At 38.9% G+C, this 24,753-nt stretch overlaps 1 protein-coding gene across 1 annotated transcript in view; it reads left to right on the top strand.

Moving 5' to 3' along the window:
* SYNE1 (spectrin repeat containing nuclear envelope protein 1) overlaps nt 1-24,753 on the top strand; it is a 428,272-nt gene that overhangs the window by 198,501 nt on the left and 205,018 nt on the right. The window contains exons 51-63 of the mRNA XM_034991032.1: nt 627-918; nt 2,025-2,197; nt 4,466-4,775; nt 6,358-6,522; nt 9,990-10,346; nt 14,313-14,449; nt 14,655-14,832; nt 15,311-15,493; nt 18,494-18,637; nt 18,968-19,123; nt 20,856-21,020; nt 22,492-22,664; nt 24,122-24,275. Coding sequence (XP_034846923.1) covers nt 627-918; nt 2,025-2,197; nt 4,466-4,775; nt 6,358-6,522; nt 9,990-10,346; nt 14,313-14,449; nt 14,655-14,832; nt 15,311-15,493; nt 18,494-18,637; nt 18,968-19,123; nt 20,856-21,020; nt 22,492-22,664; nt 24,122-24,275 — 2,587 coding nt within the window. The remainder of the gene's footprint in view (nt 1-626; nt 919-2,024; nt 2,198-4,465; nt 4,776-6,357; nt 6,523-9,989; nt 10,347-14,312; nt 14,450-14,654; nt 14,833-15,310; nt 15,494-18,493; nt 18,638-18,967; nt 19,124-20,855; nt 21,021-22,491; nt 22,665-24,121; nt 24,276-24,753) is intronic.

The raw sequence follows: 24,753 nt of genomic DNA, 5'->3' as shown, positions 1-24,753 counted from the left end.
GGGTCCTGGGATATGAGATGAATTCTAGAAGCCCCTGACTTCTAGAAGGTGAAAGCCTATGGACTGAGACAGACAGGGTCTTTGAGGTGATAGAGGAAGACAGGGGCAGAGGGCACACAGGGGAGGAGCCCTGTACTCTCCTCCCTCTCGGGGACAGTGCCATACTGCCTAGGGAGGTGATGCCTGCACTGGGCTTTGAAGGGCCAACTAGAAGAAAGCAGAGGAGAGTCGACGGGTTTTCACAAAGGAGGAATCCCCATGTATACACCAAAAAGCAGAAGGTTTGGGAACATTTCAGGATTAGAGCATTTAGTCGGAACAGAGATGTTAGAGATGAGGCTGGAGAAGCAGTCCTGGGCCATTTTCTGAAGTGAATTCCTCATAATACAGGGGCCAGGATCTAGGCACAGCACAGATGGAGTGAAATTCCCTGATGTATATGGACTGCATCCAGAGAAGTCGTAGAGAATGCAGAGCCAGCCCTGTGCAAGTCCCCAGCATCTTCATTTCAAAGGCACGCAGCTCTGAGCTCTTGTCTGGCGACTTCTCCAGGATCAACTATCACCCGTCACTCTGCTGCGCTCCAGAAAGTCAGAATTCAGGTTTTTTTTTTCTGTTTTCTTTAGAGAATCTCTGGATAAGCTTTCCCAGAGAGGGCAGCTTCTCAGTGAAGAAGGCCACGGTGCTGGGAAAGAAGGACGCCTGTGCTCCCAGCTCCTCACGAACTACCAGAACTTACTCAGAATGACCAAAGAGAGACTGCGGAGCTGCCAGGTGGCCCTGCAGGAGCACGAGGCCTTGGAGGAAGCCCTGCAGAGCATGTGGTCCTGGGTGAAAGGCATTCAAGACAGACTGACCGCTGCAGAGAGCACCGTGGGAAGCAAAGACGCCTTGGAAAAGCGGCTGTTACAAATACAGGTAGGCAAAGCACCAGCCAGACACTGACAACTTGTGAAGATCAGTTTGCTTAGATTCACAGATGTTTGAGTTGGGTCCCAATTGTTCTGTGAGCCTCTAAATGAAGATTTGAGGGCCCAGTGGAGAAAAGATGATGTTGGCAGAAGGGATATGGAGGATAAGGGATTGGAGGAAAGGATGATGTTGGCAAAAAGGGATATGTTCCTCCTTTGTAAAGAAACATTTTTGTTTCAATAGCTTTAAAATAATTTTTAATGTCACTTAGTAAGTATTCAGCAGAAGTTGTGGAATATTTACTCTACTCCAAGCACTATGCAAGTTGTTAGGAAAACAGAGATGAAAATTAGTGCTGGCTTCCTAGGTGTTTACAGTCCAGCGGGAGAGACTAACCTGTAAATTGTAACTTGCAGTACCCCATGTAGTCAGGGGTCATGATTGAAGCAAACAAGGGTGTCCTGCAAACACAGGGAGGCCACCAGCCCAGACTGCAGTCAGTGAAGGGGACCTGGGAAGATAGAAATTAGCCATGCAGTGATGGTAGGAGACTGGTAGGTTTTTGACAAGTGTGCCTTCATTTTCAAAATAATTTATTTTTACTTTGAAACCAACATTCAATAAATGTACAGTTTCTAGGTTAGTGGCCCCGAGTTTTCCAAGAATTTAAATTGGAGTTAATAAAGTATCATATTGCAAGAGGGTGCAACAGGTTTGTTGTTGTGTTTTCATTTTATTGTTGTTGTTGTTGTTGTGTTTTCATTTTAAAGTAAGGCAGGAGTGCCTGGGTGGCTCAATTGGTTAAAGCGTCTGCCTTCGGCTCAGGTCATGATCTCAGGGTCCTGGGAGCAGAGCCCTGGGATCAAGCCCCGCGTCTGACTCCCTGCTCAGCAGGGAGTCTGCTTCTCTCTCTCCCTCTGCCCCTCCCCCTCCACTCATGCTTGCTCGCTTGCTCTCTCTCTCAAATAAATAAATAAAATCTTTAAAAAAATAAATAAAAATAAAGTGAGTAAGGTATTCCCTACCTGATTCTCATGGGAAACATAACAGTTCCTGAAAATATGAGAAGGTTCTAATATTCCTACTGACCTGTATTCACTGTTCCTTCATAGGATATTCTCCTGATGAAAGGTGAAGGAGAAGTTAAGTTGAATATGGCCATTGGCAAAGGGGAACAGGCCTTGAGAAGTAGCAACAAACAAGGTCAGAAGGTGATTCAGACCCAGCTACAGACCCTTAAAGACGTGTGGGCTGACATCATGAGCTCCTCTGTCCGTGCTCAGAGGTACGGAGCCTATTTTCAGTGTTTATTTGCTTAAGTAAAACCCAGTGGCTTAGTAAAATGATGAAATAGTGCTGAAAGTATCCTGCAGTAGAGTTACCAAGCATATTATTTTAGCTAGTTGTATGCTTGCTTGTCTTTGCCTAGATTGTATTTTCTGTAATGGCAAAGATAGTTTTGTTTGTTTGCTTGTTTTGTGTACGTGTGTGTGTGGGTGTGTGTGTAATATTTTCATCTCCCATAATATTTCTCATGGCATCTTATACACAGCATGGGCACAGTCAGATACCTCCTTTCAATTCATCAAAGCAAGTCTTTAATAACTTTTCCCTTTTTAGAGGAACTACAGGAAATTAATTTATTAGCAACTATTGAGCTTAAGTATGAATCTTTTTCTCAACCAGAAGTCATGTCACCCACAATGGGGCTGTGGAAATGTGTGTAGGGTTTTTGATTGTCATAGTGATGGGTGCATGCCTGGCATTTAGTGACATGGCCAGGAGAGCTTACATCCTGCAGTGCGTGGAGACATTCTCACACAGCCAACAGTTAGCCCGCCCAGGATTTCCTAGTGCCCCTGTTGAGAAGCCCTGTACCAGCCGCTGATGAGTAATTAGGGAAGATACTGAGTGTTACACCAGGTGGTGGTGTTGCTGTGACATTTATGAGTGGGAGATTTCCACCTTCCTCTCTTTCCCAAGTATCCACAAATAATCTGGCCAGCTGATTGGACAAATGACCTGCAGTCAGAATTATACTAAATTACCTTCCAGAAGCCATATTCTGAAAGCAATAGAGAGTGTTAGGTCACTGAAGAAGTGTGTGCTTAATAATAAATAAATGAATAGCACAATAAATAGATAAAGAAAAGATTAAAGTTCATCACAAAACTAAACAAAGCAACACTGCAATTACCCACTCCAATGTAAACAGTGAAGCATGGTTATGACTAAACTTTTGGAAGCTTTGTTTTGTTTTGTTTCCTTTGAATATGGAACATAAGTGGTGACTCCCAAAGTCAGCAGGACTTTAAATCTCAGTAATAACTCATAATGGCCAGCAAAGAAAAAAAAAAAAATCAGATCCCATGGTTCTGATAGAGTGGACTGCTGGAGCATGAACTAAGCCTCCCAATGCTTGGCAACGGGCCAGCTCCCGAAAAGTGAATAACAATGTGGGTGAATAGTTTTCGGATGTCGGAATAAAACGTTAAATGCAAGAAGCAGACTCAAATCCTTGATTCTTCCTTTTCAGCAAGAAATTAAATTTGACAACCACATGCTGGGCAGTAGCAGTGCTCCAATTATTGAGCGAAAATAACGAATCAAAACAGTTTTTCCTCTCCAAGTGCTCAGAGGCTAGGGTAGTGTGCATTCTAAAACACTGACTCAGATTGTGCTACTAAGATACTGTGGGACTGTAGGATGATGCAGGGCCTGGAGTTGCTTCTGGAGAGGCGAGATTGATTTGTACTTTCTGTAAAATTCTTGCACTTTAAAGCACTTATGTTGATGTTTCTATTGATGCAAAAGGAACAATTTGAGGAGATGCTGTAAGTACTTTAACTCCAGGATCATAGGATCATATGCACGGGATGCTCGGAATGGTCACTGAGGGTGAGTTTAGAATAGTTTTTGAAGATGCTAGTCTGGAGAGCCTTTTACTTGACAATCTAGAGAGCTGTTTACTTGACTATTACTTATATGACTTAATGTGACTATGTTTCTTATATTATAAATACATTAAGCCTTTGTTCCTTCACACGTTCAACTAAGAAGCACTAAACACTGCGCATATATATCCTTAAAGTGAAAATCAATCTAATGATATTATTTACTTAGAAAGAATACCTTAAATTTTGAAGGCTAGTTAATAAATAGTTATCAGCTAATTTGAATAAGGTAAACGGTGTCCAAGAAAAATAAGAATGATATATATTAAATAAAATTTAATTAGTGCCCCAGTGCTGATGTTTTAACAACAAAACTCATAACTTTGTCTGTTTATTTAGATCAATTGGCATTTGGAAGACAAACCTCTAGATGCCTCTATGACTATAACATCTTACTTCAAATTCAACATAGATTTATTTTCATTTGAAGAAACTGTTGTGGGTCAGAGAGGTAGTGTTTCTCCCTGCACTTAAAAGCAATGTTTTCATCACAGGATAGCATTCAATCAAACAGCTTACATGGATGCAGTGCCCTCATACTTGGTTTCAGTCGAGATGTCAAGATAACTTATTTTTGTAATATGTCACATTAATTCTAGCACTTTGGAGTCTGTGATTAGCAAGTGGAATGACTATCTAGAGTGGAAAAACCAGTTGGAGCAGTGGATGGAATCAGCGGATCAAAAAGTAGAGCATCCCTTGCAACTGCAGCCGGGTCTGAAGGAGAAGTTTTCCCTTCTGGACCACTTCCAGTCCATCTTATCTGAGGCAGAAGATCATGCCAGAGCCCTGCAGAGTCTCACCTCAAAATCCAGGGAGCTCTACCAGAAGACAGAGGATGAATCTTTCAAGGAAACAGCTCAAGAGGAACTGAAAACACAGTTTAATGATATAATCACCGTTTCCAAGGTTAGTGTTTTATATTGAAGAAAAAAACTTCAAGGTTCAGGTAAAGAATATACTACAGGCTCAGAGCGCCTGGGTGTCTCAGTCGGTTAAGCATCTGACTCTTGATATTTGGCTCAGGTCATGATCTCAGCGTTGTGAGATGGAGCCCCACATTGGGCTCCGCACTGGGTGTAGAGCCTACTTAAGATTTTCTCTCTCCCTCTCTGTCCACTACTCCCTCTCTCTGGCTCTCTAATAAATAAAAAATATATATACTGTGGGTTATATTATAGGGGACCTGGCTGCTCTTAAAGTATTTGTACGTTTAGTGAACAGTTATTACAAGACCATACTTGCCTATGGATGCCCATGAATCCTTCTCTTTCTGCAGTCTTGGAATTATTTTTTATTCTTTGTTTTTTATCTTTCTCCATCTAGGATGTTGGTCAGTCCACTTCTTTTCTTTGTAAGATTGAGCCTCAAATGTCAGTATTTGTACTTCTTTTTCTTTTGTTGCTATTTGTATTTGTTGTATTAAATACAAGTCTATTTACTTCCAGATTTCAATCATGTACAATGTATTTCATGCATTTCTCACCACAGTATAAACTGCCTTTTCCTATTCTTATTCTCCAGATATAGGCTCCTTTATATAATATCAAAATTGTTTTTAGTTCCCTCTCTGAATCTTTACTTTCCCCCATGATTTTTCTTTTGTGTATTTGTGACAATGTCTTTTTCTTGGTTTTCCTTTTAGGAACTCTCTTTGTGTTACTTTTTTTTTTTAAAGATTTTTATCTATTTACTTGAGACAGAGAGAATGAGAGACAGAGAGCATGAGAGGGAGGAGGGTCAGAGGGAGAAGCAGACTCCCCGCTGAGCAGGGAGCCCGATGCGGGACTCGATCCTGGGACTCCAGGATCATGGCCTGAGCCGAAGGCAGTTGCTTAACCAACTGAGCCACCCAGGCGCCCTTTTGTGTTATTAATACCATAATTTTAAACTTATGTATTAGTTTATCTTAATTTGTATTTTGATAATTGTTAAGCTCTATGACTCTAGAGTCAAAAAGACCTAAATTTGAATTCTGGCTTTGTCCCTCTTTTGTATGTCTGGCTTTGGGCATGTTACTTAACCTCTGTAACTTCTGTAAATGCCCTTTCCTACAATATAGTGATAATAATAGTATCTACATCACAGGGATGTTGCGAGGAGTAAATGAGAAAATGCACTTAAAGTGCTGAGCAGAATACTGTACATAGTAATTACACTGTAATAATACAGTAATACACTGTATTGTTGGCCTGAATAATAAGAATAGTTATTATAGTAATTATTATTAAGTGGATTATTAGTGAGGGATGTTAGTAAACATTCATTCAGCATAGATTTTTGTTCTAACCTACACTAAAGTAAATTTAAAGGAGAATCATTGCTTCCTTATGTGCAGTCTAATTAAGATTTGATGTTTTCATGTTAAGATTTAAACAGAAAGTTCAATAATAGGAATGAAGTCTTCTGAAATCATTAAGAAACCTGCTGTTTTATCTGATTTCATATTCTCAGTAATGCGTGTTAAAGTAACCTTTTCTTTGTCTACCAGGAAAAGATGAGGAAAGTGGAAGAGATTGTGAAAGATCACCTCATGTATTTAGATGCAGTCCAGGAATTCACGGATTGGCTCCACTCAGCGAAGGAAGAACTCCACCGGTGGTCAGATGTGTCTGGAGACTCATCAGCCACCCAGAAGAAATTGTCTAAAATCAAGGTCAGAAAGTACACAGATATTATAACTTCACTGTTTCATTGGTTCTTAAGTATGACATACCTGTGATGAAGATTCCGTGGATAAGGTTGTTACTTAAAATGTTCCCTATTTTCTATTTGTTGATGTTTATTACCTTGCACCTCACAAATTATAAACATAAGCAAGGGGAAAAAAGGAATTCAAACACTTGACATTTGTGAGCAAAATGGGACATCGTCTGTGTATACTTCCACATGCAAATGTGCTTATGGCCATAGTCAGGGAGACTACAAAATATATGCTAGCTTGATGGGCTGATGGAACCAGACACTATTTTCCAGCGCAGTGATAGGAAATTTATAACATAACTTAGTTAAATGTATTTGAGCAATAACTTGGAAATGTCATGGTAGATGTTTTATTCTGCTTTAATAGCCAACGGTACAAGAACGTAATGGAAAGCAGTGCTTTAAAAGACATTAAAATTATCACCTAGTTTACTCCTCACAAGGGCAACTTAAAAAATAGAAATTCACATATCTGAGAGAGCTAGAACAAGTATATTTCTAGTTATTTGAATATTAAATTACAATAATTTCCCCCATGAAAATAAAGGATTTTAATCTAAAAATTAAGCAATAATGAAATCCTAAGTGATTTAGTAGTAGATGAGGAAATGTTGGGAATAAATAGCGTAACTGTGGTCAGGACTTTAAGATTCATACCGTGTTCTGATCCCTGGACATCAGAATATAAAAGTCCTAAAAATACTAGTTGATGATACCAGTAATAACTACATTTATTTTTACATGCTTAGAAAGTATTATTTAAATCTTATAATGACCATGTAGGTTTTAAAAGAGATAAAGCACCTTTTGAAGTTCTTATTATCTGTGTGATTCTTTAAAATACTTCTTTGATACATTTCTCACTAATATTTTATTCATCTATCCATTTATCCATTTATTCAGCCAGGGTTGTGCATTCCTTCAAGGAACTTGCAGTAAAGTTGGGAACAATGATGCACAAACTGATGTTTATAAAATAATACATTAAATGTAATGACAGCTCACAATACTTTTAGAGCTTAGGCTCTAGAATCAGATCCTGATGCTGTATTGTCCCTCTACTGCTTTTCTAGCTGTGTTGGGCAAGTCAGTTGATGTCCTCAAGCTTCAACCTCTTAATTGGTAAATTAATAACAATAGTACCTGCTTCACCAAGTGGTTTTGAGGACTAAATTAGGTCATGAACATAAAACATTTAGCATTATGCTTGACACACGGAGGCCACTCAATAAGAAAATTCAATAGATTTGGAAAATGAGCGATTTAATTGGCTGTGGAATGACAGTGTGGGAAAAGTCAAGAGTGATGGTCTAGATTTTATGCTCTTTTTTTTAAAACACTTTATAAAATACTTCCAAAAATATGGGAAATGTAGGAGAAGGAGGTTGCAGGAAGAAATTGGAATTTGGGAAGGAGAAAGTGAAGTCCATGTCAGGCTTTACTGGAGGCTGGTGCGTGGGTGAGGAGGAATCTTGGAGGAAGTAAATAAGTACCTCCTCTGTCTTTCAGTTCATCCCTCACCACTCCCAAGAGTAACCACCAAGAATAGGCAACTTCAAAGCCAAATATGTGTGTGCATAAGAGTGTGTGTGTGCATATGATATTTTTAAATAGTTAAATCCAAAACAAGGAAATATGTATTCAAGTCGTTTCAAAAAAACTTTAAAATGATGACATTCTTGGGGTGCCTTGATGACTCAGTCGGTTAAGCATCCATCGCTTGGTTTCGGCTCAGGTCATGGTCTCATTGGTCCTGGGATTGAGCTTCACATCGGGCTCTGTGCTCAGTGTGGGCTCTGCTGGAGATTCTCTCTCCTTCTCCCTGTGCCCCTCCAGTCCTCACCCCGTGTGCACATACACACTCTTTCTCTCTCTCTCTCTCAAATAAATAAAATCTTTTTTAAAAATGATGACATTCTTATTCAAAATCTGGATGAGTGAGTGGAATTAGTGCTTGCAAATATTGAAATGTCCCATTTTCATGCCAAAGAAAACTGAGATAATGCTTTAGAGAGTATTTTGGGAAACTGTGTTTTGACTATTGATACCCTCTTAACTCCAAATTTGAAATTAGTCATAAAGGCAAATTATAAGCATTTAAATCCAATGATTAGACATAGCTCTTTTTAAAATGCTATATATATATTTTTTCACCAAATAACTACTTACTATATACACTGATAAACAAGGCAGGTTTTTAGAATCCTGCTGCTGAGGAAAGGATGTGTGTGTATATTAAATGCTAACTGTGTGTAAGATTCATGTGATTGCCCCTTGGACTACAATATAACTAAATACTTTTAAATGATCTATACTAAAATGTGGCTCTTATATATAATTATGAGAAGCTATATTTATTTCAAGCGAATCTAGTGAAATATGAACTATATTTGTAGGTTAGTTAAGACAGATTATGTTTAACACAATATGCTTCATACTTAACATTCCTATTTTTTGTAACTCATTAATCTGTAACTGATTTTCATCTTGGAAGTTTTTCCCTAATAATCATCTTTTCCTTCTATTTAATCCAGGACAGAAGTCATAATTTTTATTAATACTAACAAAATCCTAACTTGAGCAATAGATATGTAAATATATAAACACCAGATGAATTCAGTGAGAGAAACTTCAGCAGAAGAATCTGTTCTCAGAAAGAGATGCCACTATTTTACCTAATTTGTAATGCATATTTGAATTTTATCTTATCCTTCAGGGTATTTGTGTGCTTTGAGCCCAAAAGTTATACCTAAATTATTAAATTTCTGGTGAGTTTCTTAAAAGTAAAAATAATAGCAATAAATAAACCCAGTCTAAAAGTTACTTTGAACTTTTGACTAAGTAGGTCTGTGGTTTATTTGTTTTAATTACTATAAAAATGTTTATTTAAGGTACTGAAGTGTTTGAAATTGAGTAGGGCTCATTCTTTGGTTGTGATGGCTCGGCCTGATTCCTCATAGCCTGAAACCGACTTAAGCCACCATCTTCTGGAAGAAAATGAAATGGAGCACAGACGCTGAGCAGAGCACAGTTGTGCCGCAGTCCTTGGTCACTCGTCTATCAACTTAGGGAGAAACATAGATTTGCATAATTATAGGAGAAACACACCACAGGCGAATGTTTATATCACTATCAAAACAATTTCACATATTCAAACAATGCCTGATTTCAGGGTCCCCGTCTAGTCTGTTCCAGGAGGTTGCAGGATTCCGCAGCTCATTTTGCCGCAAACCTCAGCGCTCGCGGTGATAACCCTCTGCTCTTCCGACTCAGGGGTGGGTGGATGAGTTGATTCCGGTCCTTGTGGTACACTTGCCAAAACTTCCTCGCAGGACAGGGTCCCCCTCTGCACACATTGGTAAACTTGCAGCCCAAGTGACTCACAGCCTCCTTGGTTGCCATGACGATGTTCCATTACAGGAGCTGATGGATTCCAGAGAGATCGGGGCAAGCCGCCGAGGCAGAGTGGAGTCGCTGGCTCCAGCAGTGAAACAGAACACAAGTGCCAGTGGGTGTGAGCTCATGGACACGGAGATGCAGGCCCTGCGAGCTGCCTGGAAGCAGTGGGAAGACTGTGTACTCCAAACGCAGACCAGCTTGGAGAACCTGGTTAGCCAAATGGCCCTTTCGGAGCAGGAGTTCTCGGGCCAGGTGGCTCATCTGGAGCAGGCGCTGGATCAGTTCAGTGCCCTTCTGACAACTTGGGCCCAGCAGTTAGCCCTCCTGGAAGGCAAGAACACCGATAAGGAGATGGTGGAATGTTGGCAGAAAGGACAAGTAAGTTGGCTCCCTGTTTTCTGTTGGTGGTTATGCTAACAATTTTGTTTGGTTCTCACTGTTGCTGAAAAAAAAAAAAAAAAATCCTTGCTAACTTAAAACATGCACCATTCAGACTTAAAAAGAAATAAGTATTTACCTAACTAAATTTTCAAATTCGATTTGTTTCCTTTTCTCCTAAGTCAAACTACTGTAAAACTAAAGATGTGGGGAGAAGGAGTTATGATTTACTGGAGGAAACACGGATTATTCGTGCAGACATTTTACTTTCATTCTTACGGTGTAAGAGTCTGTAATATTCTATTCAGCCATTCAGCCTGAAAACTAGCCTGTGGGTAGAGGCATAAATAGACGGAGAGTCATAGCTGGGTTTCTGCCAGTGAACTATTTCCAACAATTAAATGACTGAAGTTATATCTTAAAAGAAGCATTTGGTAATCTCCTAAAGCACAACTATTAGTTTTCACCCTGATTAGCTCTCCTAGGGGTGGTTTTAACAGCTGTGCTTGAATTAACCCGTCAACATAACTCCTGTGTCATGCTCACGGGTTGTCTTCCGACCTCTTTTTTTTTTTTTTTAACTAATGGCATCTCTCTCAGAACATGAATGTAACAAAGCATAGAAAGGATCGTGAAGAAAGAACAGAAGCTTGAAATCCTTCCTTTTACTGTTAAATGGTATCTTCAAAACACTGTTGTTATTTGCAGTTTTATAACACTCGGAACCATGGATGTCCTTAAAAGGAAGTTTCAGTGAAGTAAACTTCTCTGTTTCTATTTATGTTATAATCATTTCAAAATAGCTTCAGCCAGTAAGAAAGTCATGTAGTATTCCCAGCATGGTCTTGTTTTAAATCAAGTATTTCAAACAAATATAGCACACCATGAAATAAAACTTTATTATTATCTCTTTAGGCTATTTTATTTATAATGTTTCTAACTCATTATTTTTTTTCCTGATGCCTGTCTCATCTTTTAGATTTAAGCACCAGAATAAAGTGTAGAAAGCAATTCAGTAAAAGGGAGACAAGGAAGTTGGTAATTGTTCCATGTGGTCAGAATTAGTCACTCTGATAGAAAAAAAATCAGTTATAATTTTTAAATATCTATTTTCCTTTCCCTACCATTAATATGAGTGACAGTTTTAAAAAGAAAGATTTGGTGGTATTTAAATTATATTACTATTCTGATCTATCATTATTCTTTGCATAGATACTATTAGTCAAAATTGTACGTGAGACCTATAAAACATTCATGTGATAATGAAAAAGTAAATATTGGTTTTCAGTTTTACTGACAATTCAAAGATGACAATCCTCTGCTTAGATCTACTTCCAGGTTTGGCTCCAGATCTCATGCTTTTGATGACAATAGTACATTACCTCTCAATGCTCAGCTTTCCTCTTATTTTTATTATTGGTATAAGAAAGAAATGGTAATTATGGATGGGATAGAGGTGTTAACTAATGCGGGGGGGGGAGGTAATCATCTTGCAATATATAAATGTATCAAATTAGCACACCTTAGTATACTTAAAACTTGTTACAATGTCATATGTCAATTATATCTCAATCAAAGTTGGTAAAAAAATTTTAAAAATGTTTAAGTGGAGATAATACTTCCATTACAATGAATACATAAGAAAAGGTTTACAAAATAATGAATTTGTTAGGATTCTTACAGCATTGTTTTGCTGTTGGGGAGGGCTTCTCATTGTTGACAATCATAATAGTCACAAACCTTCACAAGTGTTTACTTCCTCTTTTGCAATTAAGTGATGATAACCAAGAAATATTTCAAAATGTAAAAATGGATCATCATCTATATATAAAGTCATGTTGCAAAAAATTGTGTTTGCTGTGTTTACAAAATTCATCTCTTAATACCTATTGGGTTATTAGTGTTTGAAATTTAGCCAATTTCTTAACCTTTATAACCTCTAAGGGAAAAAATGCATTCTAGTACTTAACTGAAACAGAAATATTTAACCTGATGTTTATATAATGAAAGACTCTACTAAAATGCTTTAATTTGTGATGAAGTTATGGAAATTTGTTTAGCGTAAAATTTTGGTCCGAAGCTTTTTTCTTTTGATATCATCTATTTTATAAGTGACTACTCTGAATCTCAGGTGTTTTGTTTTGTTTTGTTTTTTGTTTGTTTGCTTTTATACTTTTGGTATATGGTTAAGTTTCTACAGTTCTAAATTCTTGCTTAAATAAAAGATACAATGTAGTATAAAATAGTAGCTACTAGTTTAGCGTTTGGAGTTTCAGAGAGAAACTTTCTAGTTATTATGAATTTTATAAATAAAAATATCTTAGCCTCCTCTAGCCCAGATACTAGGATAAATAAATAATTTTAAAACCAAGAGAACACCACACCTCTCTCAGAATCCCAGTCCTAGGTGGAAAGGCCAGTGAGTTCAGAGCCAATAGGGATGATTGATTGTGATGAACTGACGAGGTGGTGTCCTCAAGTGAGAGGCCCCCATCAAGAGGTGCAAAGGAAGGCAGAGTCCTTAGAGGAGTTGTTATTTGAGCTGAGTCTGGAAGTCTGTTACAAACTGACCAGATAGGTGAGGTGGAGGAACAGTCCCAGGATCCAAAATTAGCGAGGAACAAGAAAACACAGGAGAGAAACTGGAGAACAGGTTTCAAATTGAGAGGACATTGTGCCATTCCAGAAAGAAATGACAGATGTGCAAAAGGAGACTGAGTCAGTGCAGAGGGAAAGTCACTGGAACAGACTGCACCTCGTTGTCTCTTGTCTCTTGGCAAGGCCAAGATGTGGCTTAGTTTTCTGATTTAGATCAGTGGGAGGACGGTGGAGCCATTTACTAGGATGAGGAATGCAACACAGACCTGCCTTGTTGAGAGGTGTGGTTTTCCTACAAATCTAGGCCATGTCTAGATAAAAATCTGAGAACAAGAATAGTAACACCAACAGCCATCTGAGTCGTCACTCATCTTCTTGGCTCTCTTCAATTAATTTTTTTTTCCTATGGCGATATCATTATTTATACAGTCCTGCTTAAATATTTGGGCATTGTTTACCTGCTGTTTTTACTAGTTCGGCATTTATCAGTGTGCCAGGTATTATGCAAAACACTTGATATTTGTGATCTCATTTGCTCCTTGGGACAATCCCACAAGAGCACCATGTGTAACTCAGGGGATCATGGCCTTGATTTTAGAGATGTACTTGTCAAGTCTCAAGACCTTATGTTGGGTTAGATATTCACAGTATTGTGATTATTCATGTGTCTCTCTCATCTGTTAAATTGTGTGCTTTTCAAGTACAGGATTCATATCTTCAGTCATTGTGGGGAGTCCTAGAGTTCAGAAAAATGCTTGGCACATAGCAGACATTTAGCAAATATCGGATGACTGTGTGAATAAAACTATGAAATGAACGGATTACTAGTTAAATCAGACTTGTGGGCTATAAGCCATTTTTAGTGTGAAAGTTAACTATATATACTACATATACTACTCTCTCTCTCTACATATATATATATATACATTATATATATACATTATATATATATAATGTATATATATTAATCCAAAATAAGTATTTCTTTGCTTGGAAATGATTTCTCTTTACCTTTAAACAATATTGCTATCTTCCAATGGCCTAGTCAAACTGTTATTAAGCAATTTAGGTTATTTTCTCTTTCCTTTTTCTTGTCCTACTTTGACTTATTTGACCGCATGATCATTTGGTTACTTGGTGACATTTGATGCCAGAGTGCCTATCCATCCTAGAAAAAGATGCAAGTAAGCCAAGTGCTATTATTTGCCATGAAGACTCCTGAAAACAGGATGCATTTATTTACTGAATCTATTACGTTGGTTCTTCCCTCACTAGTAATTTATAATATGATTTATGCATGTATAGTGTGAGGCTGTGGAAACTACCCAGTTTAAGTGCTTGCTCCTCTGTCTTGTTATTTCCTAATAGGAGATACTGGATGCCCTACAAAAAGCAGAGCCTAAAATAGAGGATCTTAAGTCTCAGCTGAATGAACTTTGTCGATTTTCCAGAGACCTCAGTACATACAGTGGGAAAGTTTCTGGCTTGATTAAAGAATATAATTGGTGAGCATGAACCTTATTGGTATGCAAAAGATTTTTGTACAAATAAGCAGCCAGAAGTGTGTTTATTAAGGCATGATAAATTAATCATTAACTACCTTCCTAAATGTGACTGCATACTTTAAGAACTGTTGATTCTATCAAACTTTATTTCAATCTATCTTATCATTTTTTTCCTTCCCTTAAACATTTCAAATCCTGGTGTTAGTCTTTGTTTGCAAGCATCCAAGGGCTGTCAGAATAGAGAACAGATTTTACAGCAACGATTTCGAAGAGCCTTCAAGGATTTCCAGCAGTGGTTGGTTAATGCAAAAATCACTACTGCCAAATGTTTTGATATACCTCAAAATATTAGTGAAGTTTCAACAAGTCTTCAGAAAATACAGGTAAGAGTGCCAACAATTAATGCTAATAACAGCACTTAAGTGGATTAAAAAGGTGCCTCTAAATCTTTTTATAAGCATATTAAATTCATGCTTAAGAAACTCAGATTTCAAATAAATCCCTGCTTGAAACAACAATTAATTGTGTATATGAAGAGAAACTAGTCCATTTGCCCAAAAGCATGCTATTTTTATATATTAATAGGGATGTAGGAACTAATAAAAGTCCTTATATATGACAAGCGTTGTTCCTGAGCACCCTAAGCAGATTTTCTCATTTAATTTTCACAATAACCATATCAGGTACATAAGATTATTATTCCCAATGTCTAGAGGGGTAAAAGAGTCTTAGTCATTTAATATATGCGATAAAAATGGTTTCTTTCTTCTCTTTGATTGTGTCAAGAAATAAGTAGATAATCAATGTATTTTAAAGCATAGAGCATTTTATTATACCTAATCTTGGCCTTTTTCTTTGTAGGAATTTTTGTCAGAAAGTGAAAATGGACAGCACAAGCTAAACATGATGCTGTCTAAAGGAGAACTTTTGAGTACTCTGTTGACCAAAGAGAAAGCTGATGGCATCCAGGCCAAAGTTGCAACTGCAAAAGAAGATTGGAAAAATTTTCATTCAAATCTCCACCAGAAGGAATCTGCCCTAGAGGTATAATATAGCCAGGCAGATGGACACATTCTCTGTAGTTTGTTGTTGTAGTCATTGTTGTCAGTTAAAACTACACTTTCAATATATCCAAACATGGTTGCCAGTGATTTTGGTCATCCCTCTCTGGATATTAATGAATAACTGGACAACTCTAAGAAACAGCTTGATTTTTGAAGTAGGAACCTCACTGAGGAATTTGAGAGCTTCTTGCCTGGTAGGGGCTGTCATCATAGGCTTGCACTGTCCCACCAGAAATAATTGGTTTTTACTTTTAAACAGTATCACTCAATCATTCATTTGAAATTCCTCAAGTTTGGAAGTCGTTCTAGGAGAATGAACAGAAATATCCATGTAAGACTTCAAAATGCTATGGATGATAAGGTATATTATAACTAATGCAGATATCAAGCAGTAGGTCTTTAGGAGTTAAGTATGCAAAGAGCCAATGATTATGCAAATTTCTTTTATCTAGAGACAATATAAGTTGAATTTATTATAATCATAATTACTGCCATGATGCAACTGTTTTGTTTTGTTTTTTTTTTCTTGTGAGATCACCTGTTTTGTGTATCAAGTCTTTTCTTAGAGGAAAATTTAGTGGCATGGAGAGTAATTATTTCCCTTTCAACCAACACTTCCTGCAGAACAGATCATTTATTTGATTATGATCATAATTAATGCAAGATGGAAAAGAATAATAATAGAGAATTAATATCTGGAAAGAGAAAATGTGTGTTTCCTCAATTCTTCCCTAGACCAAGACTATTGTAATTCTTCTCTGTAATGGTAGCTATTCTTTCAAGGCAGGCATCTTCCATTTAATAGAGAGTGATAACCATTGTGCAGTGCCTAGAAATTTACTCAAAACCTTACAGAAATCATTAGTATAATGTTGCCTGAGCTCTGAAGCATTTACTGTTGAAGATGGTACATCTAGCATTGATTGCATGATTACCTAGTCCAAGAGATGTCCAGGAGTAAATGGGTAGGTGAGGAATAATTTGCTTTCTGCCTTCCTTATCTTCCTTCCCTTTTTTCTCCCTCCCTCCCTCCCTTCCTACCTTCCCTCTTTCCTTCATTTCTATTAGAAATAAAATAGAAAACAATATGTGCTAGCCACTATGTTAGGAATACAAAAGGTTTAGTCTCTTCCCTTTCCTCAGGGAGTTTACTTTCTAGAGAGGGAAATAAGTACATAAAGAAACGATTACAATATAATATAGATAGAGTCAGGTTATGGTAGTCACTCAAAGAACGATGCAAGTAACTCCATTTGGAGAAATCAAGGAAAATTACCAGAAAGGTGACATTTTAACTGAAATTTGAAGGCTAAATATTCTTTGAATTTGCCAAGGCTGACCTGCATTTCAGGCAGAAGGAACTGGATGTACAGGGCCAGATTGTTGTGAGTGTCAACAATGGGGGACTTTGAGAAGTTTGACATCCACGTGGGGTTTTGTGGGAGGAACAACAAAGATAAGATTGGAAATGAAGATTAGGGCAAGATAGGAAATGTCTTGCGCACTAAGCAATTTGATCTTGACTCTTATCAAGGTTTTTTTTAATCTGAACCCCTGAACACTATTTATGTTCTCAATTTTCCCAAGGATGTAGCATAACCCATACCATTTTAGATGCATAGGAGAGAGGTTAATTCATTACATAGAATGGATGCTTTAGGACACTAGGGCTTAATTCTCTTTCAAAATCCTAGTTGAAAAAGACTGAGTGAGGAACCTACTGATCTTCAAGCTGGAGATAAACTTACTGGAGTGTCAACTCTGACCACAGTGTAGACAAGAATGGGGAAGCTGCAAGACTAGAGAAAGCTTCTCATAATGGTCCAGATGAGAGAGATGAAGGCCTGGATTAAGGAAATGATAATGGATAGAGAATTTATCCCTAAGGTAAAACACAACACGATTTGGTAGCTAATTCAATGAGGGGCATGGGGAAGAAGGAGAAGCTAAGTTTGTGAAGCGCTTTAGTTTTCCAAAGCACTTCTACAGCTACTTGTGTCCCTAAGAGGTGACCATGGCAGGTGTGACTCTCCCACATTGTAGACAGTCCAGATCAGATACCAATGGAACCCTGAGCCGCTCTTCCACAGGCTCCCGCAGCCCTTGCCACTTAGATTTTTCAGCTAACCTTTATGGATTATCTCTTTGACAATACTACCTAAAGCTCTGATTTAAATTTAAGTTTGAATTTAAGTTTAAAAGCCTTTAGTATGTTCACAGGGTAACATAAATTTCAAATTCACTTCAGTCTAGCATTTTTGTAAGTAAGAGTGGATATAGACACCTTTGCTAAAGTTAAATGGCACCATATAAAACTTTATCAAATACACTTTACAGCTATTAATACCTACAAAGTATCTATAAAAGTAGTCACAGCTTCTTATGTAATAAACACAGAACACTATTAGGTTTTTTTTTTTTTTTTTTGGTATCTTTATAAATTAGAATAAACAAATTGCTTATTAAATACATAATAAGCATATAAACCACATTGCTATTTCTTATCCCATCATCAATCAAAATTGACAAAATGTTTGTTAATATTTATTTATATTTCTACAAGGTACCAATGGTGTGTGCCAGGCCCTCCCCTCACGGAGCTTGTAAGCTAGTTGTGGAGACCAGGCATGCCTGCATGAGATAAAAACTCACAATCCAACCCAGTCTGTGATAAAGTGCATAGTGACTTGTATAAACAACAAATGTGACAGAGGTTGAGAAGTGGGTGTGAACTCTGGTGTGGGCTGGATAACGAGGCAAAAACTCCTTTTTGAAAAACTTGAGCCTAAAAAGCTCTGAAAGGATGTTCAAAAATTATACCAGTGGTAGGGTGAAATATAGAATGTTCTATACACTGGGAACAAGGAAAGAGGGGAGAAGGGCAAGGGGCCAGACTGTGGTGGGCTTTCAATGCCAAATGATGGACTTTGGACTTGCTATTACAATTTTTTTTATCCTAACACGATCTAAAACCTCATAGAATCTAAAGATCCAAATGAAGGACTTTGAAGTAAGTGCTGAGCCTGTCCAGGACTGGCTGAGTAAAACTGAGAAGTTGGTGCAGGAAAGCAGCAATCGCCTATATGATCTTCCTGCAAAGAGGAGGGAACAACAAAAGCTCCAGGTAATGAGACCCTCCAGGTAATGCAGCCACGTCTTTACCCCTATCCTCTGCACCACCTTGCATTCAGGCGGACCCTGGAGCTATGTGACGGTGTCTGGAGATGGAGCTTACCCCTTCCCAATTTCTGACAGATTTTATGTTTTCTGGCTTTCCTTTGAGGTGCGATCTGTTTCCGTCCTGTAGTCTAAACCGTGTGTAGCCTGGAAATAACAAAGCCTTCAGGGCACACCCACTGCTCGCCATGTTTATTTCTGCATTCTTTGGGCCAAAGCTTTGTCAGCGATGTGCTTATCCACAGCCTCTTAATAGTAACTTGCTTGTGCTTTTCAGTCTGTCCTTGAGGAAATAAACTGCTACGAGCCTCAGCTCAACAGGCTAAGAGAGAAAGCTCAGCAGCTGTGGGAAGGACAGGCTGCCAGCAAGAGCTTTATGCACAGAGTATCGCAGCTGTCTTCTCAGTGTCTAGCTCTGAGCAATTTAACGAAGGTAACGCGCGCCATGTGCTCTGTGTGTGTGTGTGTGTGTGTGGGTACTGAGGCCACAGATCTGGAGTCTCAGTAGGGTTGTGCGAGGGTGTGTGCGGGGTCAGAAATAAGGTGTGTAAGTGTCCTTCCCAGCCGTGCAGTCTGAGTCATGCATGTGCGCTGTGTCACCTTAGCGTGGTTATCTGAAAAGAGACTCAGGGAGATTTCAAAGACTGAAGAGACTTCCCATCTCTATTATTGCACAGAATAGTCTCTTCAGTACTGAAATGGTATGTTCCCCAGTGCTTTCACCTTGAAGACTCAAAGTGTAAACAGAAGGCCAAATGCAGAGTTTGGGGTCTAAACAATCTCAGATAAGTGATTTTAGAAAAATGTGAATTCAAAGCAGTTTAAATTTTAGTGGATTGCATATAATGAGTTTGGGATAATTTTTTAAATCATAGTTGTCAAGGATGTGTTGATTGAGAGTTTCATTTTGGATTCTAGAGTAGAGCTCAAAATCAGCAATGATTCATATAACTGATTAGATATCTTTTCCAACAGCTTAGAAAAAAGTAAATGGTATATCCCTATGACCTAATTCAGCACACTCAGCAGGTGTAATGCGGGCTCATCTTGAACTTCGTGGGGCAGGTCTACCTTGAGCTTTATGTGGCTTGAATGTTTGTTCCCTGTATTTCTCTTCGGCATTTCGGATCTTAGAATACAGGGAACCTGCTGTAATATGCGTCACCTATTTTAGTGTGGACTTACTTCTGGTCTGCTAATTTGGGTCCTCAATAAAGCATCTTTGAGACAGTTATGCTACTATAGGTCTTGCAGTAAATAGTCTATTTTTATACCCATTTTTCCCTATAAATAAGTTACTTCTTTATTGTCTTTAGAAAATCTGGCATAAATCTGAAATTAGAGAGAATTAAGGACGTCTTTCTATTCCTTTGTATTTATTTAGAAGTCAAAAATCAGTAGAATTTTTTTTTTTTTTTAGATTTTATTTTATTTTATTTATTTTTTTTTTTTGACAGAGAGAGACATAGCAAGAGCAGGAACACAAGCAGGGGGAGTGGGAGAGGGAGAAGCAGGCTTCCCGCAGAGCAGGGAGCCTGATGTGGGGCTCGATCCCAGGACCCTGGGATCATGACCTGAGCCAAAGGCAGACGCCCAACGACTGAGCCACCCAGGCGCCCAAAAATCAGTAGAGTTTTGAATGCTTTAAGAGCTGTAAACATAGTCATAAAATCTTCAGTGTGGCGGCTATAACCTTTAATTAATAAATAAGTCATATCTATGGTCCCAATTTTTGAAGTTTAGGGTGATTACAAAACCTCAGATAGTTGTCTTTTAGAACTGGCCACAAGGTAGGTCATATGGTCATGGTATCAGTTGAGCCAAATGTGGTATGGGAAAGGTAGAAACTACTCTGATTCATCTCCCGTGTAAGGCATTAGGAAGAAGTTTTGCTGATTCCAAAAGAATATCACAGTTTTCATAAAAAGAGTAGTGGCTGAAGTGGGGAGCAGTAAATTATCCTTGTGATTGTTCTGCTTTTGACCCAGTTATTCCAAAGATACTTCCCACATCTCTGATCAGTACAGACTTGCATCGTATTTGTGCAGCGCAGGAACCTATGCCTGATTGCTGTTATTTGAAACCAGTGGTTGGCTTTACAGTTTGAGCATCTGTAGGCTGTAGAGTGGCATGGATAGCTGGAAAACTATTTCCGTCATTTCCAGGAGAAAGTGTCAAGATTGGATAGAATTGTTGCAGAACACAATCAGTTCTCCCTCGGGATTAAAGAGCTCCAAGACTGGCTGACCGACGCGGTGCACATGCTGGACTCCTACTGCCACCCAACATCCGACAAAAGTGTGCTGGACAGCAGGATGCTTAAGCTTGAGGTGTGCATTTTATAGAGAAATGTCTCTAATTTACAGAGTTTGTTGTTCTCAAAATTCTCAAGTCTCTGTCTGGTGTGATTATGTCACACTCTTTCCACAACAACTCCGAGACCACTCTGTGGGTGTGACCCTGTTTGCAGAGCATCCCTGACTCATTCGACTCCAGACATGTCCACTCATAAATAATTTACAAAAATTAAGCTAAAATTGCAACCAAATATGGTTACTTGTTTGATATAGTTAAGAGGCGAGTTTCAAATTACATCATAGACACATTTATTCTTAGAAAATATGTCGATGAAACTTCTTTAGAGCAAGACATTTCCCATCTTGGTCAAACTCACTTGTCTGCCTGTATCCTTCAGTCAGGTCTTCTCCCACCCCAGCACATTTGGTTCTATTTCACATTTGTGATAAAACAACTATTCTGCAGTCATTCTCCTGAGAGTCATATGCTGGGTGTCTTACAGCAGACTGGCCCTCTGTCTTGATTTCAAGGATTCAAAAATGAATAAAATGTGGTTGTTGTCCTCCAGGATTTCATTGTCTGAGGTCGGAGGCTGACACGGAAAGACAGTGATAGCGGAGAGGGGATGTGCTTGTGGTCCTGCAGATACACGGAAGGAAGCGCGGGACGTGCGGGAGGGACTTGGTCAGGGTTCGGAAGAGCTTTCTCAGAAAGCTTCATACCCAAACTGAGATTTGGGAACGGTACCAGCGGAAGCAAAAGCCAAAGAAAACAAAAAAGCACGGTGTGGGAGAAATGGCTAGCAGTTCCTTCTTGCCGCAGCACGATGTGAAGGCAATGCGAGATTGGAACTGGATCTGTAGAGGTTGGCAGCGCCCGGATTAGGGAGGACGACGAAACTTTGCCTTCTAAGTGGTAATGCCAGTTTTATAACTTTGAATTCAAACTTCCTTCTTATATAGAAAAAGAAGAGTTGCCTGTGAAGACCTTGAAATGTATAGATTAATACATATCAGTTGATCTATTTCTTTAGGCTTGTTGTGCTGGAGACCTCAACATTATAAAGCTCTTCATCCTGTGACCTTTGAAAATGCATGAATTCTATTGTACTCGATTTTTCTCTTATCGAAAGCCAGTTGCTGTGTTGAGCACTGGGTGTTGTATTGAACTGATGAATCACTAAATTCTACCCCTGAAACTAATAAAAAAAAAAAAATTGATGAGCAGACAAAAAAACAAAACAAAGCAAAAAGAAAACCAGTAAAATAAAATTTCAGTGGAAAGAAGGGATTATTCAGAGAAGAATTAAGACATAAGAAGCCGAGGCCACTTGGGAGACCAGCAGGTCACTGGGGATTGGTTACCTGCCATGAAGTCAGCCTGAGAGATTCATGGTTCAGTGCAGTCATCTATCATCCTACCATCTTCAGGAGCTCTGAAACATTTAAAGACAGAAATGCTAAACATGCAAATGACAAAGGACTTCTGTATTTGCTCTTATAGGCTCTATTATCAGTGAAACAGGAAAAAGAGATCCAGATGAAAATGATAGTGACCAGAGGGGAGTCTGTTCTGCAGAATACCTCTCCGGAAGGCATTCCTGCTATCCAGCAGCAGCTGCAGAGTGTGAAGGATATGTGGGCTTCCCTTTTGTCTGCAGCAATTCGCTGTAAAAGGTTAGTGAAACTAAAGCCAACTCCTGCCAAGCCATTACCAAAAGATCTTTATAACAGCATGGTAACAGACTGTTCCTGGAGTTTTCTTCCCTTCTTTCCTTTCCTTTCCTCTCCTCTCCTCTCCTCCCCTCCTCTCCTCTGCTCCTCTCCTCTCCTTCCTTCCTTCCTTCCTTCCTTCCTCCCTCCCTTCCTCTTCTTTTTTTTTTAAATTAGAACAAAATAAACTTACAGGTACAATCTTGCATTTAGGTTGGCCTGCCATACCATGCCTTTGTTTTAATATAATTCCATGTTTCTTTTTGTTAGTGTTCATTGCTTAAAAACTCAAAAGATAAATAAAGGTTTTATCACATAAAAATATACTATTTAAACCAAGTAGTTTACTTGGGAGGTAACCCCAGGAAAACAGCAGTAGGGGCTGGGGGAGAGAGATGAGGAAGGAAGGGCAGCTTATCAAGGGACTGTTCTCAAGTAGGTTACCATAGCAGACAGCTGGAACTTAATCTGGCTGGGCAGTGCTGGGAGCCAGCAAAGAACACGTGTCTCAGAGTTACCCACCGAGGCCTGGAGAACTAGAATGTTTGTAAACAAACTCCCATGAGTCAGGAGGGCAGTGGAGGACTGCTCCCAGGGAGGGCAGCAATCCCTGGCACTTCTCGCCTGTGTTGCGCTCAAGCTGAGCGGGCACCAGGGACCAGAGAATGCCCTCAGGCCAGGAGGCATGCGGCTGACAGTTGGCAGGGTGCTGCAGTGGAATGGTTGGAGGGTGAATAAGGGTGGAGCACAGAGCATCTGCTGCAAAACAGCCCAAAGTATGGTAGTGAAATTAGGCACACATGATTAATGGAGTCAAAAACATAACATTCATATTGAGAGAAGGAATGCTTAATTTATCTGGAAGAGAAGTAGAGGGTTAGACCAGTTCAGAAAACATTACCCTATTTTTCCATTGTGATTTTCTGATTTTTAAATCTCCTGCAAGTTAGTTACTGTGCTTGTTCTTGCTTGGTTCTTCCTTCCTTCTTTTATTAATTCCTTTTTGCTCTCCTCCGGATGTCCTGCTCAACTTGGTGGAGTTAAGTGTTGATTCTCTTCCTCCAGAGGGTCTTGGCTTAAAAAGCCTCACACAGTGGATCTCTCCCAGTTTTGCCCTCAAGCCTCCCCCAGGGTCTCAGTTGACCTGCTTATTGATTCTAAGTTTTATGTCCAGTCCCACTATTCCACCTGTCAGCCTGGACTTCACCATCCCTTGCTCCCTGGGGTTATGCTTGCCAGGGACCCAGACTCAGATTTGATGAGCCCTGGCCATCCCGGCCCACCCCCCACCTGGCCCCTGTCCGATCTGTGGGCTCCCTGCTGGCGGAGTGGACAGAGCAGATCCATAAGAGAGATTGGACAGATTGGACTTATATGGCTTCTCAATGATGTAGATTATTGCCCTTTCTCATACCTTTCAGTCAACTCGAAGGAGCTCTTTCTAAGTGGACAAGTTATCAGGATGATGTTCGACAGTTTTCCAGTTGGATGGACAGTGTGGAAGCCAGCCTAAATGAATCTGAAAGGCAGTATGCGGAACTGCGGGAGAAAACAACAGCCCTGGGAAAAGCCAAGGTGGGAGCTGGATTTCAGATTCCGTTTGTCCTCTGGCAGGCTTCTTCAGAATGCCTAAGTTAGTGAAAATATGACTACCTGTGCGCTAGGGCTGTACACATAGATAAACTGTATTTTGGGCTTTTACTATAATTTCTAGTGGCTCCTTAAACCAGACTTTTGTTTGTGACAATTTTATTAGTGAGTGAAAATCTCCTTTTCCAGGAAAACTTCATAGATGTTCTATGATACATGTTCTATGATACATATAAAATTTGGCAACTTGAAATATCTTTTATTATCTTTAGCCTACTCATCATTAGGAAGTAAAAATGCTTTCTTTTTATCACATCTTTTGTACTTTACTTTTGTACATTTTCATGCTTATATTAGTATAGTGCTACATATATGTTTTTAAATAAGTTGATAGATAGATGATAGATAGATAGATAAATAGATAGATAGATAGATAGATAGATAGAGAGATATTGAGGATATG

Source organism: Mirounga leonina, unplaced genomic scaffold (genome assembly GCF_011800145.1).
Source record: "Mirounga leonina isolate KUSES-001 unplaced genomic scaffold, KU_Mleo_1.0 Mir_53, whole genome shotgun sequence".
Classification (NCBI taxonomy): Eukaryota; Metazoa; Chordata; class Mammalia; order Carnivora; family Phocidae; genus Mirounga; species Mirounga leonina.
Note: the sequence above shows the minus strand (reverse complement) of the source record. Positions and strands in the feature narration are given on the sequence as shown.